General features: G+C 35.9%; 2 protein-coding genes across 3 annotated transcripts in view; both read right to left on the bottom strand.

Annotated features, from left to right (window-relative positions):
• Nucleotides 1-527: 527 nt before the first annotated feature.
• The window catches only part of DNAJC10 (DnaJ heat shock protein family (Hsp40) member C10), a 49809-nt gene continuing 29742 nt past the window's right edge, over nucleotides 528-20594 (bottom strand). For both annotated transcript variants that reach the window (XM_019969749.2, XM_019969741.2), the window contains exons 15-24: nucleotides 17514-17641; nucleotides 17082-17198; nucleotides 12689-12790; nucleotides 11301-11456; nucleotides 10225-10358; nucleotides 9191-9244; nucleotides 8754-8901; nucleotides 5233-5352; nucleotides 3344-3448; nucleotides 528-2249 (exon numbers count right to left, since the gene is read on the bottom strand). In XM_019969749.2, the coding sequence (XP_019825308.2) occupies nucleotides 2238-2249; nucleotides 3344-3448; nucleotides 5233-5352; nucleotides 8754-8901; nucleotides 9191-9244; nucleotides 10225-10358; nucleotides 11301-11456; nucleotides 12689-12790; nucleotides 17082-17198; nucleotides 17514-17641 (1076 nt within the window). In that variant the 3' untranslated portion in view covers nucleotides 528-2237. The remainder of the gene's footprint in view (nucleotides 2250-3343; nucleotides 3449-5232; nucleotides 5353-8753; nucleotides 8902-9190; nucleotides 9245-10224; nucleotides 10359-11300; nucleotides 11457-12688; nucleotides 12791-17081; nucleotides 17199-17513; nucleotides 17642-20594) is intronic.
• On the bottom strand, nucleotides 13078-13631 carry LOC109574804 (small nuclear ribonucleoprotein E-like; the record flags this gene model as incomplete). Its single annotated transcript, XM_070802648.1, has 1 exon — nucleotides 13078-13631. A coding segment is annotated over one exon (399 nt), but the record flags the coding sequence as incomplete, so codon positions are not given.

Below are 20594 nucleotides of genomic sequence, written 5' to 3' on the forward strand. Positions count from 1 at the left end.
GCCAGGTTCCTCTTCCATGGGATTCTCCAAGCAAGAATACTAGAGTGGGTTATCATTTTCTTCTCCAGGGGACCTTCCCAACCCAGGGATTGAACCTGTGTCTCTTACATCTCCTGCACTGGCAGGTGGGTTCTTTACCACTAGCGCCACCTGGGAAGCCCCAAAATATGGAACAATTCATGAATTTGAATGTCATCGTTGTGCACTTGCAATTAAAACCACTGTCTTTAAATACTGAATGATACTGATATGATTGCAGAAAATTCTGATGTATGTTACTTTTATGATACATATTACTTAATATGTCTCCCAGGTAGCCCTGGCTTTTCAGCTAATTAATTCCACAGGCACGCACTTAGGCCTAATTATGGGGTAGATAATATTTACTATTTCATTTACTGTCTAAAAGATGTTTCTCAACAAGTAAGTCTGGAATTCCTTATATAAATAATACTACAGGTACCTATAAGCTTGTTTATGGATTCTGTGTCAGAACTGTGAATGGACAGACACTAAGGAGACAGGGCTAAGTCTTGTGATTAGTTTACTTTTGCACACTCCTCAGTGTCCAGCATGGTACTTGTACAAGTTCAGTAAATATTAAAAAAACTTCTCTAGGTATTCCATTTTGGAATTCTTGTAGAAACAAGTCAATTTTTGAAAATCTTCTAGTGTTTGTAAATTTAATAAATGAAATACACTTGCCATTACTAATCATAAGTTAAAAAAAAAGCCGATGTAAGATTAAGGTTAGAAGTGACTGTCCTGTATGTGCTTACACGTATAAAGTGGAATTCAAGAGAAGTTAAAAGATACATGAGAAATTATATGGGAGAGAATATGAAGAATAAGGTTAGACTTGATGAAAAAAAAAACCTGATCACTTTTTGGATAAGTTGCACTTGTAAATTAAACCTTTATGAGGACACTTTGGGGAATGGGGTAAAGTGATATTAAAAAAAAAACACCCAAAACTCCCAATATAATAAAGCATAATTCAAATAGGTTTTGGGGAAATTTTAAGTTTTTTAAATAATTTGTTGACCTCTTGATTAACTGGGATTTTTACCATTCCATATACTCTGCAATATAACTAAATAACTACATGTTACAATGTTTTGTTAACGTGTAAGGAAAAAGTAAACAGATTCTTTGACTCTGAACAACTAAGAAATGAAAAGATCCCATTCTTAGATTTTGATATTTGATTTTCTTACAGAAATAACTTCAGTTATTATGCCAATATTTACCTGAAAATGGCAGCCTCCAACAGTAAATAATTAAAATAACCACAGTATCATAAGGAGCTATAGTGAAACAAACAAAAATTTTCCTTCTTGACCAATAAAGTTTTGAAGAATGAAAAACCACAACTATGAAGGAAAAAAGGCAATTGTAAATGGAGGACACGCATCAAAGCCCAGGAGCTAAAAATGAATTATTAGAAAGATGCTTCAAAAAATCAATTACCATCACAGGGAAAAACTATTATGAAAGCAGCTCAAAAAATAAATGAACACTTATCTTTAAAACAGAAATACTTGAGATAGTTTACAATGCCCAGTTAATTACTATATATATTCCACCCCCTCAGATATTTATGAATACTGTATAAGTCAATAGGATTTGTTTACTTACTGTTAGAAAATTTTTTGTCATATGTGAAAAATTACAACCAATTCTTCAACCATTAGAAAGATGGTTTTCCCACATTTTGAATGTTTTTTTAAATGAAATAATACATGGTCAGAGCATCAATCTCAGAGATTTTTTAGAACAGGTGACTAAAAACCAAGTTCTCCTTACAGGCCAGCCCCAAAATGTTAAGTGATAAAATACACTTTTATCTCTTAGGCCAGCCAGCCAAAACACCTTTCTGGGAGTCAGCAATCTGTGGCCCACAGGCTGAATGTGGCTTGTGGCCTATTTGTACACAGCCCTGAGTCGAGAATGGTTTTTACATTTTTTAAGGGGTTGTAACCAAAACCAAACCAGAGAATATGTAACAAAAAACCATACATGGTCTACAGAGCCTAAAATATTTATGATCTGGCCGTTTATAGAAAAGTCTGCAGACCTTTCATTTATATCAATGTTGTACAGATTCAGGCAGTGCAATATTAAGTCCAAGATAAGGTTCATTTATTCCCATCAGGAATATAAGTAACTTTCTGAAAAGGTATCTTCTGATGTCATCTGTCGATTTCTTTTCAATTTTTTCTTCATTTTCAACGTCATTAAAGTTCGTCCTACAATAATAATGTAAAAGTGATTGAATTCTTTTCTCTTAAACATCTAATGTTAAAAGGTAAAAATAATTAACTGACCTAAGTTTTACTTTTTCAAAAATAATTACTTAATATTCTTATTTTATAGATCACATGGAAGTATTCCTTGTCTAACAGTGGGAAAAGGATATCTCACAATTCTCACCTGCCCATGGCATGTAATACAATTATAACTTACCACTTTCAAAGTCATCCTTTGGCACGCTCTTTAACTTAATTTCAGTTATTCTACTTTTGACTAATGTTTGATTTCAAATGTCTAATGAGCTAAAAGTCAGAATTCTAAAGATAAAACATTGTGAGAAAACTTAACATATCCAAAATGTCAGAAAAAATTGTTCACAAAAAATGAAAAAAAAACCTTTCATTTCTATCTTTTAGATTTGGATAAAATAGAATTCTTGAAGTAGGCTGTAAAGCTTTGTATGTGAGGGTATCGTTCTAACATGGCTCTGTAAAGCCAGATTCTCTGGCCCTCTAGAAGCTGTGCTCTTCTTTTGTCCTTTCACCTTACAGGGGAAAGAATCCAAGAAACCTTATACGTGAATGTATTAAATTCCATTCAGAAAGGATTCTACCATTTGTAAACTTGCTGGTCGGTTTCTAAGTGTCTTACAATGATACTGATTTTAAAAAAGGAAAACATGAATAGCCCTCTTTAGAAGAGCAAGAAAGAGGTTGTACCGCTTCTTGATAGATTAGTAATTCAAGGGGGTGGGGCAGGTCAAGATGAATACGGCTCCTAATATATCCTGACTATACCAAGAACAAAAGAAAACTTGCTCTCCAAGAGGTGTTTTAAGGCTCAAATCAATGCTTTTACATTTGACCAAAATTTATGACCATAGTTACTATTTTTCTGTTAAACAGCTTCACTTGTCCACATTTCTAAGCATTTCAGAAGCTACATTCTGATTTTCATAGTTTCCAAAGAAAAAGTTTCTAACCACCTTACTGTTTTTTGAAGCTTCGCTTTACTGTTTGATACATATACTGTACAGTAAGAACACATTTAAATAATGTCTGTCAAAGTCAGTTCTAGATTTAGTCCTTACCTTATCTCTTTTCTCATGATTTTGGAGCTTTTCCAATTTTTCATATATTAAGGTAGCAATCTCTTTTGCATCTCTGGAGTCTATTTGCTCTCCCCAAGTATTTCTCTAAAATTGAAAATACTCTTCTTATAACCTTTTAAGTATCTAAACAAAACTGACATTTCCACCTAAGAAACTTGATTAAATGTTTAAAACTTAAAACTTCTTCAAGGAAATGCTGCTGGCAAAAGCAATCAACCAATAACTTACCAGAAATAAATACTAACAATACTGTTATGGAAACATGTAATTAATTGGTTAAAATGCATTGCTAACTCCAAATGTATCAAAACATCTAAACTGTATAAGAAAAGATGTCCCCAGAGGACTCAAAACATTCTAAAGTCACTGGTTGGCACAGACAAAACTTTGACCAATTACAACCATGCAAAGCCATGTATTTCCTGGTTCTCATCTGCCTATGGCAGGAAGGTGGCTGAAAAGCAGGGGGAAGGGTCAGGTCAATACATCCAGGTCTGTTTATTTTGGATCTGGAGCCACCAGTTTCCTTCTTCCTGGTGGAACTTCAAACTGTGTGCTAGGATTCTGTTTCTGTGAATAGCTGCTCACCTGGTTGGTACTTCTCACTTTGATCTTTATTCTGCTGTGGCCTTGTCTGCTGGACTTCTGGATTCTACCCCTGCCTTTCCATTCGGACATATGGTGACATCATGTTTTCAAACAGTTCCCTGTATGGCTTGGTTAATTCTGTGACTGCTCATTATACTGATATTTCCCTAACATCATTCTACCTGAATAAGACACCTATTTATATATCTAATTCTCAAGGTGTTCTGAGAACTCAGAAGCCAGAGGAATGAAGAGTCAGGCTTTGGTATAAAGTTCCTTTACTCTGAGTTCTGCTTACCCCAGACTTTGTTGAGAGAGAGATACCTTCATCATAAATAAGAATCCTTCACTGAAAAATGTAGGTGTCTGACAAGTCTAGAATTCTGAAATTCATCATCTAGTTTCTTTAGCTCTATTTCAAAATGTATTATAATCACAAATAAATTGCACAAGATCTTAATCTGATATACTTTCTCAAAAGTTATGTATCAAAACATTTGAAATTATTTATCTCAATGTTTTACCAGAAAATGTATGCATAACAAATACTTGTCTATCACAGCTTTATTGTCAAAAATGTCTCAGTCTTTTACTTAGGAAGATGGCAAAGGTCGTGAATCCTTTCGGTTAGCAGTTACACTGGCTAAAAGGTATACACTTTTGTAATAGTGACCATAAAGACTTGGATCTGGAGCCACCAGTTTCCTTCTTCCTGGTGGAACTTCAAACTGTGTGCTAGGTCTAATGGGTTAAACTGTCTTTAAAAAGAAAGTTAAAAACCACAGTGTCAGTGGCCCAAAAAAAAGAAATTATGAATGAATCACAAAACCCTAACTTTAACAGTCTAAACCATTAATGCATATTCCTCAAGATAAATTTTCAGGTACTAAGGCTATTTCAGTTATGACAGTATTCTCTTTTTTTCTTTTTCTTTCCTGGAAGAACTAATCATAAAGGTAATATATGTTAATTCTATAAAAATAGGAAACACAAAACTTCACAGAAAACAATTACCTTGAATTCTACCACCCACACAAAACCACTGTTAGTGTTTTGGTATGTGTATTTAGTAGTTCCCTATTCACGAGTTCAGAAATTTTAAGGCCCTGGAGACCATCGTATCAACTGTGAGGCAGAACAAAATTTTAAAATCACTTCGTGTGTATGTGAAAAGCAGCTGTTTCAGTGGCACGCGACACAGTGAGAAACGACAAAAGGAAAGAAACTAGAAACGCTTTACCTGCTAAAGAAAAGGGACACAGAGGAAGGCATGTACATACCTTTGCCCTTTCATAAGGATACAATCTCACAGTCGGATAGGCTCTGATACCAGCTTTCTGGCAAGTTTGAGCATAAGCCTGACAGTCTACTTTTCCAGCTTTTACTTTTCCTTTAAGTGTCTGAAAAAAGAATAATACGCTTTTGTTGTTATTCTCTTTGGTATCTACTACTCTGGCAACCACAGAGCAATATGATACTAAAAATTCTAAATATTTATAAATGCAAGGATTTGTTACTTAAAAAACCCCAAACCAAAACAACATAGTTTTAATCTTTTCCATTTAAGCAAGACTGCTTCCAAATTCTTACTAGCTCTGAACTCTTATTTACCTAGCACGGCCCCTCCAATAGCAAATAAACTCTCCTTTGCCTTATCAAGAAAATTGAGAAGCTTTACCCTGAAGGACCTCACCTTCTTCCTGTCACCCACAACGCATCTGTCACCCACAAACGTCTGAGATTCTGTCTTTCTGTTCCTCCTATCTCCAGTCTCATCTGCTGAGGTGAGCAACTTCCTCCCATGGAAGGCTGACTATCTCAACATTCTCTGGTCCCTCCCCATCAGAGCTCTTACTCACTCGTGAGCATATACTGTTGCTGTTGTTTAGCATATATACATATGACCAAAAAAGAATCCCTTCCTTAATGGCACTGATTCCTCTAACTGCCACCCTGCTGCTTTTTCAAATTTATTCCTTGACCACTTCCCCATCATCTACTTACTATCAACACATTTTAGCTAGCTTCTGTTCTCACTGCTCCCTCTGCTGAAACTGCTGTAAGTTCACCAATGACTTCTACTTGACCAAACTCAATGAACACTTTTCAGTCTTCTTAGTGACTGTCTGACATGACTGATCACTCCTTTCTCTCCTCTTTTCTTTCCTGGCACTTATCACTAGTCTCTTGGCTACCCGATTCCTCTGGTTACTGTTTTTCATTTCCAGCAAGGGGCACTCCTCCTACACCTGCCCCTCGAAATGTCCAACCAGAGTTCCGTATTTCATCAGCATTTTTTCCCACTGTGAACAATCTCCCAGGGAGATTTTATACATCTATATGCTGCTGAACCCCAACATTCCCTTGATTGCAGTCAACTATGTACTGGCCTGTCTCAGCTAAAGCACCTTAAAGATACCATTTCTAAAATGACTCCTTTCTCCCTTAACCTATCAGCCCTTCTGTCCTACTGTTCACTTAATTCAGGCCAGAAACTAGGGCCACGCTAGACTCCTTTTTCTCCTACACTTATCACAAATAAACATTAACTAAATCCTAGTCATTCTTATCTCTCATATTTGTTTCATTCTTTGTATGACCACTGCCATAATCCTGGTTCAGGTTATCACCTCTCACTTCAGGACAATTACAATATCCCAGCTACCTGTAATTTTGCCCCCAAGGTTGGGGTACTAAAGGCAGACTAACCTGTGCTAGGGCACCGGCAAGGCTGCATGCAGAAGCACGCGTGTGCACGCACGCACGCACACACACACACACACACACGCACACACACACACACTCTCTCTCTCTCTCGCTCATAGTGAAGGTCAGAGAAATCTAGCTGGCTTGTACTCTCAGTTACAGAAGGACACTATACTGGTTTTGGTGCTCTGATCTTTCTCTCGTCTTGACGGCCAGGTTCAGTCTGTTCAGTGTGATCCTTTTACAATATAAAGTGGATCCTGACAAATCCAACAGCTCTCCTCCCATGCGTCTATAGAATACATTCTGAGCAGTATGAGCAGCGAGGAAAAGTGTACAGTGTGAGTGCAGGCAAGCTGACCAAACCAGCTTGTCCTTGCCTGGCCAAGAGCCTCAGTTTTGGCCACGCCCCTTTTATCTCTATCCTCTGGTGACACTGGACCAACAGAGGACAAGCCTGCGCCCGCTCCGCTGTCTGTGTGCCCTGCGTCTCTGCAAATCCTGGCTTCTCTGTTTAGAGCAGCCGAGTCAACCCTTCCAATGGCCACCGTCCTAGCCATGCTGCAATTCTCATCTCAAACACTATCTTTTCCGGGGAGCCTTTTGTCTCCTGGTATGACTCTGACCTGCTCCCCATACTCCTGTTTTGCTCTAATTTCACTAAAGATTCTACTGATTTATATATATTTGCATTTTACCTTCCCAATAGATTAAAATCTCATTTAAAAAACATGCAATATTCATCTTTCCATTTTTTCAGCCCTAATGTTTGGCATAGTGTTTTTTACTTGGTGCTCAGGATTTGCTGAATGACCTTTTAAATAATTTCTGCTATATTCAAGATACAGCTGCATTACAAAATAGCTAAATTAAGTTTTTCAGTACTTAAGAGATAAGGGAATAAAACATTTTTGTTAGGATTACTGGAGAAAAAGAAGCATAAGAGGAAAAAAAGATATAATATGTAGAAAAAAAAAAAGAATAACCTTTTATTTCAAAAACCAGTCAATAACTAAAACTATCTCTTATGGCTCCACAGGAGTTTGAAATCTCTCTGGATGCTCAGCTTCTGTTTCAGGCTGGTGGAACTAGTGCTGGCTTTCTCATTCTAATGAATGTTCTGTAGCCAAAGGCAAAATTCCTTGAGTACAGAGGTGGGGAAGCTAACAATTTAGGACTTATGACAGAAACACCAAAATAAACCACGTTTACTTTCATTTTGTAAGTGTTCATCGAGTTAAGACACCGGGGATATACAGATAGGTACATATACTGCTTTCAAGAAGCTCACAGTTTCTGGAGGAGACAGATATAGTTAACATACAATGTGTAAGCATCCTGAAGGGGTACTGGGAAGGGGAGAGAATACAGAAATCCCACTGGAGCTGGGTTTTGTAGATTAGAGACAAAAAAACAATCCAGATGGCCAAAGTAAGGAAAACGCATTTTAGAGAGGGAACAGCATGTATGTAAAAGCACTTGTTCAGAGAACCTGGAGTATGTTGTCGTGCCTGCAGTATACTGTCAGGGAGAGGGAAAAAGCTAAAGAGGTCAGGAGGGTCAGATTAGACAGCTGTAATCAAGAACGCATGTCAAGAAATGTGGTTAACAGAAAGCTAGAGAAGGCAATATTTCAGAAAGATCATTACAGTGGAACTGAAGAGGGAAGACTGGCAGTATGAGACTAGTTAAGAGGCGCATATAACTAAGTCTAGATGATGAAGGCGTGACCAACAGGCTAGCAGAGGGATGACAGATTTCAAAGAAGTTTAGGAGACTGAACTGACAGGATCTAGTGACAGGACCTAGTGACTGCCTGGAGGGCAGCAGGAAGAAAATAAAGAACAAGGGAAGAAGTGAGGTTTCTGGCTATTTTGGTTAAGTAGATGTTTTCAATCAAGATAGGTAGGTAGGTAGTTACAAGCTTTAGTGAAGAAGCAAGAACCTACTGCAAAGATCAAAATCACAGAAATGGAACAGAGTTTTTAAATTCAGAGGAAACTTTTAAGGAAAAAATTATTATTTACAAAATCTTATCTAATTATTAAAACATGAGTGTGACTACAACTTATTTCAGTAGATAGATAAGACTTACCCTAGCCAAGAGCTCAAACTCTGGAGCAAAGTTCTGGCAAGGTCCACACCAAGGAGCATAGAAATCAACCACCCAATGGTTTTTCCCTTGTAAAACCTTTTCATTGAAAGTCTGAGGTGTTAGATCTATAGATGCTTGAGGTAAAAATCTGTGACAAGGGATCAAAATTATTTATTATACAAGTCAAAGCAAACATCTAGAACAGACTATTGCAAATCTTTTTAAGTTAAAAATAGACTTCAAAGAACGACAATATAATAAAGCACAACCTTATCTTGGTAAATTAGTCCTTCCTAAGTGCTAGAACTTTCCTAAGTAAGTGTTACTTAGGAGAAAAGTGCTAGAACCTTAACTGAGTAAATTTAGCCACAGACATAAGAGGAAGGTAAAGAGCATTGAATATAATTTATACAATTATACATAATTTAATTACTCACCCTAGACCCCAGATTCTTAGAGAATAAGCATCTCTATTCCAACCATTGTAACTACTGAAAGAAGAAAAATATGTAAGTTGTAAACCGTTATTTCTATTATTGGGTATGTTCAGAAAACAATTCCTTTGTAGCAATTTAAAAGTTTAGTTGACTGACTTTATCTGGCACCTCTTTTCTCAGATATACCTTAGCCACAAATACTAAGCTTACAAGGCTTACATTGCTTTCCAAACATATTTTTTCTAGTCTCGACGTTTTTGTGTGTGTGTGCGCTCAAAACAGACCTAAATGTTTAGATGTCTGCTGGACATCTCCCAAAGACCTACAGTAATGGCAAAACTCAAAATCTCCAAGGCTTTGGTTCTGAAACCGTTACCCTGGTTATTACAGTCCATCAAATTCCTATCCACTTTTTAAGACACATGTCAACAGGGACAGCATAAATGCAGCCTCATGATTTCCTCTCATGGTTGTGATCCTTTTCTCTGAAATCCATGGTTCATTTCTACTTTTTAATAATATTTATTATATTCTGTCTTGTATTTGAGTTTCCTACTTGAAATGCCATATGGTGTTGTCGAAACAGCATGGGTGACACCGATCTGAGCTCAAAGCCCAACCTCAAACCTTCGCAGATGTGTGACTTGGGAAAGTTATCCAAGGTCTGTGAAACAGTTTATTTATCTGTAATAGGAAGGGTAATAATTCTTACTTCTCAAGAGTATGTGTGAAGACAAGTGGAAATAATGTGAGCAAAAAGTCTCTAGTACAGTACCTGAAACCAAAGAGGGGCTTAATAAATGTTCCTCCTCTCATTTCCTTCTATACCAGACTGTCAGCTTCACAATCGGTGTGCCCAGGCAGTCCACTTTTCGCTTTGTAAATTCCTCATTCCCACACTATTTTAAATAAGGTGTGGGTTCTCCCAAAATACTGGGTGGTTTAACTTTTATTTAGTTAGCATAACTTTAAAATTTTAACTGTATAAAAATAAATGATTATATAAATGCCTTCAAATTTTAGAGAATACTTACTGATATTCATAAGCTTTATTTGATTTCTGGGGAAAAAATCTTATCTCAGGGTATCTCCGAACATTTTCTTGGGCACAAAAAGAATGATACTGTTGGCAGTCTATACTGCCCACATTGATCAGTCCAATTAATGTCTATAAAAGAAAAAAAAATGAATAGATCAAAGTAATTAGAATTTTTTATGTTTACAATAGAGAAGTAGTTACTGTTAGATGGTTACTATATTATCTACCAGTGATTTTTGCCAAATAGTTTTTGCCAAATGGTTAAGGGCTTAAAACATAATAGAACATTTACAGTAATGAATTGGAAATCTAATTTTGTAGTCAAAAACTTACTAAAATTATTGTAAACTAAATAACTGATTTCATTCATCTATTACATGGGGAAAATTACATATATCTAAAATTTGATGTGTCAGAAACCAAGAACTAATGAATTTCTTTGCAACAGTACTTTAAAATTACTTTTTAAAATGGAAATGTGGATTGCAGATAGCATACTGAGTCATGCCCGAATTTAAAAATTTTATTGAAAAGAGTGGAAAATTATATTATTATGAATTTAAATACTAGAAAGAATGTTAACTCTTAGGTTTATTCATTTTTTACCTTATAAATAAAATAGTAATTGCGTTTTCCATTCTGATATTTAAATAATTTGTTTCCAATCTTTCATGATTTATAATGCTCTGTAGGAAATTTAAAAATCTAACTATTTCATTGATCAAGGCCATTTTTTTCTTTATTATCTTATAATACTGTGAAGAAACTGTATTTCTAAGCTCTAACAATGAAGAGGTAGAAAAAATATTAATATGAAACAAAGAGGATCTTTGTGTTGATGTTGGCAGAAATTTGGTCAAACCAAGTGACACAGAAAAAAGGGTCATTATTGTATACTATTCAGCACCAGACAGAAGTAGAGCTGAAATCTAATCGTTATATAAAAAATGATCAAAACTCTTATTAAGTGACAATCTGGTGGTAGGTTCATTCATCTCAGTTTCAAAGTAATTGTTAAATAAACATTCTTAGTAAATGTTAAGACTTGGACAATAAATTCTTTTACTATACCCGGGCCATTCTTTTCCATTCTGGCATTAAGACTTGACATGGATGACACCATGGAGAATAGAAATCAACCATCCAGACTTCATCATGCTTTCTTTGTTTAACCAGTTCGTTGAAAGTGGTAGGTGTCAAAGAGATCACTGAAGGATTCATAAGATCCTAAAGAGAATATACCATTCATTGTAACAGATATAAAAAAGAGTAGTTCACATAGTCTTGGGCAAATTGTTGGTATATGTCACTTGGAAAAGTTTCTGCTTTTGAATGATCAAAGGATACATTAGGATATTTAAAGAGAATCTATAGTGGATTATTTTAAAAAAGGAAGAAATGATCCTTAATTTACTTTTTAAGTTTGGATTCTGCTCATCAGTCTTATTAAATCAAGGAATATTTTCTTATCTCTATGTATCACTAAAACCATCTTAGGCAGAGAAAAGTGGCAACTTTAAGGTTGTGGGTAGATGAGGCAAGAGATTCAAGAGCTGCCCAGATGTCTACATAGGCCACAGAGTTCTTTTTGGAACCAATAACTGGTTTGGAAAGGACCCTTTAATTATTAATGGAAAGCCTACTATCCTATTTTTCTGACATTCCCACTTGAGATACTGCACAACCTCAGATCACTTGTTTCAAATGCTGTTTTGTTAATAACAAGCTTCAGTCTATCATGACTGGGTAATACTAATCATGTTAGCTTCCCCTGGGGAGACAAAGAACACAAAACAAAACGCTATTATTTTTCAGGAGGAGGAAGAGAAGAGTAGGACAGAGGCTGGGAGGGCAACTGCATAGATAATAAGCTACGATTGCTCATGTTTTTAGGAGTCCCCTGTTAACTATTTTAGTCAATTAAGATTTGTAGTGATTAAAAAAAAAGGTGGGTAGATGCTCCAGTAGAGCACTTCTGGGCTAAGAACACAGTAGGCTTGGCATAAGCTGCTGAGGCGTGCAGAATCCTTCCATTGGTGGCTGAGGTAAGACTGTCCTTAGCCACGTATTTCTTGGAACTATCCAAGAATGGGATTCACTGCTATCTAATCTATATGGGACCAAAAAGAAATAATCTGTGGTAGATTAGAGAAAACTAGAGAAAACGGGGGCGGGGAGAGGGGTGACAAGGCTTTATGTAGAAGTTTTAATTTCACGTATTTAATTGTGTCCACCAAGTACAAGGCCCCATACTAGGTAACAAACAAAACACACACTGGCTATGAACTCTGAGAATAAGTCTATTAATAAAAGAGTAGAAAAGCTAAAAAATAATTTTGTCAGAAGATGTTTTTGGCATAAAAATAACAAATCCTATTATTAAACATTACTAAATACTCATATGAAGTATATACACACATGGAAGGATTTATAGCTATATAGGCTATAACTTAAAATACCTCTACGAACTCCAAGATCTGTTCAGCAGAGTGATGTCCTTCATATTCATGAATGTTGGACTGGTTGAATACCACTGTTGTTGGATAAGCCTGAATGTTATACTGTTAGGAATGAAAATACAAATTAAACATAAGATTCTACATATTTTACCTATTTGCTTCAAATTTATAACCAGCTTGCCTTAAGTAACAGCAACAAGATTTTAAAAGACTCAATGCCTAACTGATGACTGAAAAATTTTAGCCTAGCCAAATTTAACAAAGGAAATAGATTTACTGCTGTATCCTCAGCAGCTGATTCTTATGTATAGTTACTCCATTTGCCATAAAATCCATAGGCACCGAAACACTGAGAAGTGAGCACGGGCATTTATTTATTTATTTTTTTTGATAAAAACAGTCCCACAGCATTTACTGTCATCTGGTAATAACATAAGGGTGAGCAGAACAATATGAATACATGTTTTAGAACTACATCTCTAACAAAGGACACCTAAAAAAACCAACGGTATTGCCAAACAATTTCTCACTTCATCTGTCACTTCTAGTTGGAGACACTTTGGAGCAGAGTAATGTTACCTCCTTTTAGCATGATCCGACCCAGTTGTTTTCTTGACTTTGTTTTAGAATGAATCTCTTCTGCGTCATCTAATACGAGGTTCATACACTCATCAAAACCAATGATACAGCCCTCTATCCGCATATTCACTTGCTCATAAAGCCACACCTGAATCCGCGATCTATTTTGCAAGTATCTGAAGATGAGATTGATGGGCTGCACCATCACCTTCTGCACCTTCTGGCCCTGGCCCGAGCACGGGCATTTATGAGTGCAGTCCTCTCCTACTCGCCTGAACCAGGATGGATGGGATAACAGCAGACTGGGGTCTCGTTTGAGTGTTTTATTATTATTTTTTAAACCATAATAAACACTCCAATTTGTTCAGAAGTAGAAGAAAATCAAGGACATAAAAATAGCAAGAATAAGGAAATAAACTAATAATCCACGTTCACACAGCCATTTTTAGAGAATTATGAATCATGTGCTAAAAATGAGGTCACTTTTTATTCTTTGCACAAAACAGCTTTTATGGCATGTGTGTGTATATATATATACACATACATACATAAACCACTATAATTTCCTTCCTCAGAATTAACATGAGCACTAATTCAGGAAGCACTTCTCAAGCTTTTTATTTTTTAAAAGGTTATAAACAGATCCCTATCTCTAAATTTGCTGTAGCTGAACTATATGAATCCTCAATGCTGACAAGCACTCATTAGCAAACTGAACTTCAAAAATAATTTTAGAAAAAGCAATGGAAATATTTATCAAACTTTTGTAAATGAGCACAAATAACCCATTAGATGGAAAAAACATTTATCTAACATTTGACAAGTCCTTACTATGTGTTGAGCACCTTTTTAGCACTGAAATGTAGTTTCTCATCTGTTCCTCACAACAAGTCTATTTGGAAGCTAAAATTACTGAATCAACTTTATAGATGAGGAAACTGAGGTACTGAGAGGTTCAGGGACTTGGTGAAGGTTAACCAATTAGTGAGTAAGGAATCCTGGCCTCTATTCCAGGTGAATTTGATACCTTGATATTTGATATTTCCAGGTTTAAATATCTACACTCTGCTTACTTATCTACAGAAAATTAAAAACTGAGATGAAAAGTAGAAGAACCATAGGAATTCAAATTACTGTTGAACACAATTCTTCATTTTTGCGTAGCAACTTTTTGAAGTCCCATACAAGACATTTAAAACCAAAGGCCCTACTTATTTCATTTTTTAAACTTATTTTAATGAAATTTCAAACATGATATAGAGAGAGACTCATCTAACAAATACGTATCTCTACTGCTACATTTAAGGACAATTAACTTTTCTGCTGTTCTGGCAGATTTTAGGAGGTTCTCCTTTTTGATCCCATTTCCTTCCCTTCCTGATGCTAGGAGTAACCAATATCCTGAAATAAGCATGTATCCAATCCACTGATGTTTTACACTTTTGCTACATGCACGTGTATTCCTAAACAGTATACTGTAATGTCCGAGCACTTATGAACTTTCTATAATTTTATCACACTCTGTATACTATTCTACAATCTGCTTTTTTCATTATAGTCTTGAGATTTACCAAACATGCTGGTAAAGACAGATCTAGTTTTAAATCCTCTATGATTATTCTACTGTATGACTGGATAATTTATTTATTCATGTACTTGCTACTACACTGGTCAGCTACATTTTTTTAATTTGACGGAGGGAGGGTATATGACCATCGTAATAATTTGTACTTTCTTGAGGACCAGTAAAGTTGAACGTTTTTCACATTTATCGAATTTCTGCCTTTATAAAATGTCTAAACCTCATTCTTTTGCTATTTTAAAAAACTGATCTGTAGTCTTTAAACATTCTGGACAGTAAGGCTTTGTCAGTTGTATGTGCTGCAAATACTTCCTCAGTCTGTTGTTTCGACTTTATAATGTCTCTTTCTTTGGCAATAGTTTAACATTCAGTGAAGCTAAAATCATTCATAACTTCTATCCTCAGTGGATGTGTGCACTGGCAGGCATGAGCATCTCTGTGGAATGAATTATTCCTCACATAGATGCATAAAGATTTCACCCTACATTTATTTCTATTATGGTTTTAAAACACATTACTTCCTAAAAAAATTGAAATATAGTTGATTTACAACATTGGGTAGGCTTCAGTTCTACAGCAAGATGATTTAGTTATATATATATATATTTCAGATTATTTTCCACTATAGGTTATTACCACATATTGAATATAATTCCCTGTGCTGTACACTGTCTTTGTTGCTTATTTTATGTGTAGTAGTGTGTATCTGTTAATCTCATACTTGTAACTCATCACCTCAGGCTTTGCTAACAATGTTTGTTTTGTTTGTGAGCATGTCTCTGTTTTGTATACAGGCTGATTTGTGTAATTTTTAAGATTCCACATATAAGTGATATCGTATAATACTTGGCTTTCTCTGTCTGACTTACTTCACTAAGTATAACATTCTTTGGCCAAGTAATGTCCTTTGTGTACACACATCACCGCCCCCCCCACCCCGCCCCCAACACACACATCTTAAGCCAATTGTCTGCTGATAGCCACTTGGGTTGTTTCCGTATCATGGCTATTGTAAACAGTGCTTCTATGAACTGTATCTCTTCAAATTAGAGTTTGTTTTTTTTGGATATATACCCAGGGTTAGGATCGCTGGATCATATGGTAGCTCTATTGTTAGTTTTTTAAGGATCCTTCATATTCTCCATAGTGGCTGTACCAATTTATATTCCCATCAACAGTGTAGGAGGGCTCATTTTTCTCTATATCGTCTTCAGGGTTTACTATTTGTAGATGTTTGGGTGACAGCCATTCTAAATAATGTGAGGTGATACTGTGGTGATTTATATTTCTCTAATAACCAGAGCTGAACAACTTTCCATAGACCTGTTGGCTATCTGTATACCTTCATCATGATAATTACTGAAAATCATCAGAAATTCAGTGCTCAAGTTTCTCCAATTATATTTTTTTGAGTTGGTTTGTTTGAATACAAGGCCTGAACACTGTATTTGAACGACAGTCTTATCAGTCCTTTTAATATCTTTTTTCCTTCTTTCAATGTGTATGTCCAGTAAACTGCTATTTGTCCCAAAAAGTTCTCTACATGCTGGGATTTGAAGATTGTATGCATACCCGCATATCACTTACTATGTCCTGTAACTGGATTTCCTATACACTAATATCTGTAGGCTTGATCTGATTTAGGATTCCCCCCCCAAGAATATTTTATAATTTCTATTTCTTCCTAAACTGAAGAGTAAACATTTATTAACCTAAGAAAGTATGTTATGTAAATAAAGGTTTAAAAAAGCCTGCTTAATTTCTATAAACTACATTTAGAAGACAAAGAATAAAAACTATGGGTTGCCAAAAAGAAAGCATAGTGAAAGTGTTAGTTGCTCAGTCCTGTCCGACTCTTTGCAACCCCATTGACTGCAATCTGCCAGGCTCCTCTGTCCACAGACAAGAATACTGGAGTGGGTAGCCACACCCTTCTCTAGGGCATCTTCCTGACCCAAGGTTCAAACCCGGGTCTCCTGCATTGCAGGCAGATTACCATCTGAGTGACCAGACACGCCCATAGATTGAAAAAGGTAATATTAAATTAAAAAAAAACCTTAAATATTTGTTTAATTCAATCATAATTTTATATCATTTTGATGAAATTATTTAAGTAATATGTTACTACTCTAAATGTTAGATGTACTTTTGAAAGTTATTTTATTGCTTTAGTGTGAGGTTGCTGAAACATTTTACGAAAACATTACAAGAAATATTTATACTTTGCCTTACCATGTTACAGAGTCCTTCATGAACTGTACAGTCTAATGTACCAAACTTAAGCTGACCATAAAGATGCTTTGATGCTTTTCGCAGCTCTGGCAATAAAGCTCGACATGGTGGACACCACTATTGAAGAAAAAATATTCATAAGCACCAAGCCAAATGAAACCAAAAAACCACATTTTTTTGCAACAAGCAATATGCTAAGATAAACAATATTTATTACTGTTACAAATCTTAAGCATTTATATACTCAGTCCTTGGAAGGGCAAGTATGTCAGCCTTTCTTACAAACAGTATGTAACAGCAGCCAAATTGAGTAACATGATTCTAATATTCATTGTTCAAGGTTACCTAGAAAACGCTTTTTTTTTTTTTTTTTTTGGTCATAACAAGAGAAAACCTGAAAATGTTTAAATATGACAGATAAATATAACTTACAGGGGCAAAAAAATCAACTAGCCACGGTTCTTTTTCATTGGCAGGAAAATTTTGAGGTCCAAGTGTGGTAACATGAGAATTGACACTTTCCTTGGCAAAGGCAAGTATGTCATATAGAATCTTCTTTCCTTTGAAACAGAGAAAAAAGAGAAAAATTAAAATCTACACTTTGTCTTTTTATCCATAGAAACATTTCAAAGCTTTTATACTTGAAATATTGAAGAGAAGATAAACTTATGAACAAACTGATTTGGTGGAGGTTTTAGTGTTCTGTATACTACGTTAAGTTTGCTCTGCCAGAGAAACCTTTGCTTTACACTCTGCTTCTTGCAGGATCAGATAAAACGTCAAGACCTCTTTGAAAATTTCCTTCATCCTCAGTAGGAGAATTATTTCCTCCCAACGTTCTTGGAGTTCTTTTTGCTTGCCTGAACTACTGTTATGGCTTAACTCTGAAGTCAGTTTCTTCAACCTCGACTTCTCTTATGAATTCAAGACCTGAGTTAACCAGTGGAAATATTTACCTGGATGTCATATGGACATTTCAAACAAAATATACACAAATCAAAGTTGAATTCTTCTTCCCTAAACTTGCTCCTTTTCTCACCTTTCCTACCTTGACAATAGTGTAATCATCCACTAGGTGCTAAAAAGATTTCCTAGAGTGATTCTTGCTTTCTCTCTTTGCCTGTATCACAGCTCCAACCATTCTATCTCTTACCATCTCCAACCCCGATTTAGGCTACTGCCTAAATGTAGTCTAGCCTACTGAAATAACCAAGCTGGTCTTTCTATTCTGCCTTCCTTAACTAATTCATTTTCTACACTGCTACCAGAGGCAAGTTACAAAAACATTAATCTGATCATGTGGTCCCCTTGCTTAAAGGCCACTGCTTAAAGAATATACTCCTTGGCTTCGCAAATACTAGCTTTCTTAGGACCACAACATAATCCATTTTCCCATGTGCCCTCTGATTTATTCACTCAATAGTTAATATTAAGTAAAGCACCTATTATGTGTCAGGTCCTGTTTTAAATGCCATAGCACATGCAAAATAAAAGATACACACTTTCTCTTTAAGGAGTTCATAGGCCAATAGAAAAGAAACATTTCATAAATATTTAAACGGTGATAAATGATACCACATTGTCCTGCTCTTTCCTTACTCTTTAGCTACTGCTGCTTGAATTGCTTCATAAATTCTTCTTTCTTTGACAGTCTTAAAAATGATTCACAGGACCCCAATCTTGTCTCTGTATTCACTTTTGGACAAGGTCATCCTCACCCAAGACTTCAATTACCAATGAAAGAGTTTTAGCCCAAACTCTTCTCCTGAGACCAGGCCTATATTCAACTGTGAACCAGGGGTGTGTACTTCATGTCACCTTCTCCCCCAGTGCTCTCTTTCTTACAGAATGGTGCAGTCAGTCACTCACTTGCCAAGTCAGAAACTTGAGTTTCTTTTTCTTATCTCCCTACATTTAAACACAATCATCAAGTTATACTGATTCTGCATTCATTTAAAAACTGTCTACTTCTCATCTACATTACCAATCTTGTCTTACATAAATGACTACATCAGACTTCTACTTGCTTTCCCTCCCTCCAATTCTAGGCATCCAGTTAACTTTCTAAAATGTAGAACTAGTTAAGGCACACCTCTGCTTAAACCCATGAAAGCCTTTGCTCTGTTGCCAGGATAGAGTCCAAACTACTTTATTACCTGACAGATGAAACACACTATTGGGACCCCAGTGCCATTTCCAGCCTTAAGTCTCATTCCTTTCCACACTCCACATTCCAATTATCCTAAAATTCTTGCCTTCTAAAAATGAATAAGGCTCTCTCTTATTTCAGAGTCCCAGAATACACTTAACGGTTCCTGTGCTTGGAACGTATTTAACACCTCTTTATTTGTATAACCATTATTTTTACTTAGATCTCAATGAAGAGACTGCTTTCTCTAACCTCAGAAAATTACTCCATCTATGTATTCTTCCTAAGTGTAACCCATGCTCATATTAGGGTAGATATCTCCAAGATCGCCTTCAATGACCCATACAACTGTTGTACCAGGGCTGGTGTATATAATCAATAGAATATGGTGAGTGTGCTGGTTTATACTGTCTGAGATCAGATTATAAAAGATATCATTGCTTCTGTGTATGTGTGTCTCTCTGATCATTCATTCTGGGATAAGTAAGCAGCCCCACAGAAAGGTCACCTGGTGAGGAACCAAGGCCTCCTGGCTATGCCATGAGTCAGTCTGGAGCCAAATCTGCCAGCCACAGTCCAATCTTCAGATGACTATAGTCCTTACTCACTGGGATTGCAACCTCATGAAAAAACCCAAGCCAGAACCACTCAGCTAAGCTGTTTTCAGCTTCCTGAACACTAGAAACTGTGTTGAGTTAATAAGTGTTCATTGTTTTAAACTGCTTAGTTTATACAATGGAGAAAAGACAATCTCTTTAACAAGTTGTGTTGGGAAAACTTTTCACTTGTAAAAGAATGAAACTAGAACACTTTCTAACACCATACAGAAAAATAAACTCAAAATGGATTAAAGATCTAAACGTAAGACCAGAAACTATAAAACTCCTAGAGGAAAACATAGGCAAAACACTTTCTGACATAAATCACAGCAGGATCCTCTATGGCCCACCTCCCACAGTAATGGAAATAAAAGCAAAAATAAATAAATGGGACCTAATTAAACTTAAAACCTTTTGCACAACAAAGGAAATTATAAGCAAGGTGAAAAGACAGCCTTCAGAATGGGAGAAGACAATAGCAAACGAAGCAACTGACTAAGAATTCATCTCAAAAATATACAAGCAGCTCCTGCAGCTCAATTCCAGAAAAATAAATGACCCAATCAAAAAATGGGCCAAAGAACTAAATAGACATTTCTCCAAAGAAGACATACAGATGGCTAACAAACACATGAAAAGATGCTCAACATCACTCATTATCAGAGAAATGCAAATCAAAACCACAATGAGGTACCATCTCACGCCAGTAAGAATGGCTGCGATCCAAAAGTCTATAAGCAATAAATGCTGGAGAGGGTGTGGAGA

The sequence above is a fragment of the Bos indicus genome, chromosome 2, assembly GCF_029378745.1.
Source record: "Bos indicus isolate NIAB-ARS_2022 breed Sahiwal x Tharparkar chromosome 2, NIAB-ARS_B.indTharparkar_mat_pri_1.0, whole genome shotgun sequence".
Classification (NCBI taxonomy): Eukaryota; Metazoa; Chordata; class Mammalia; order Artiodactyla; family Bovidae; genus Bos; species Bos indicus.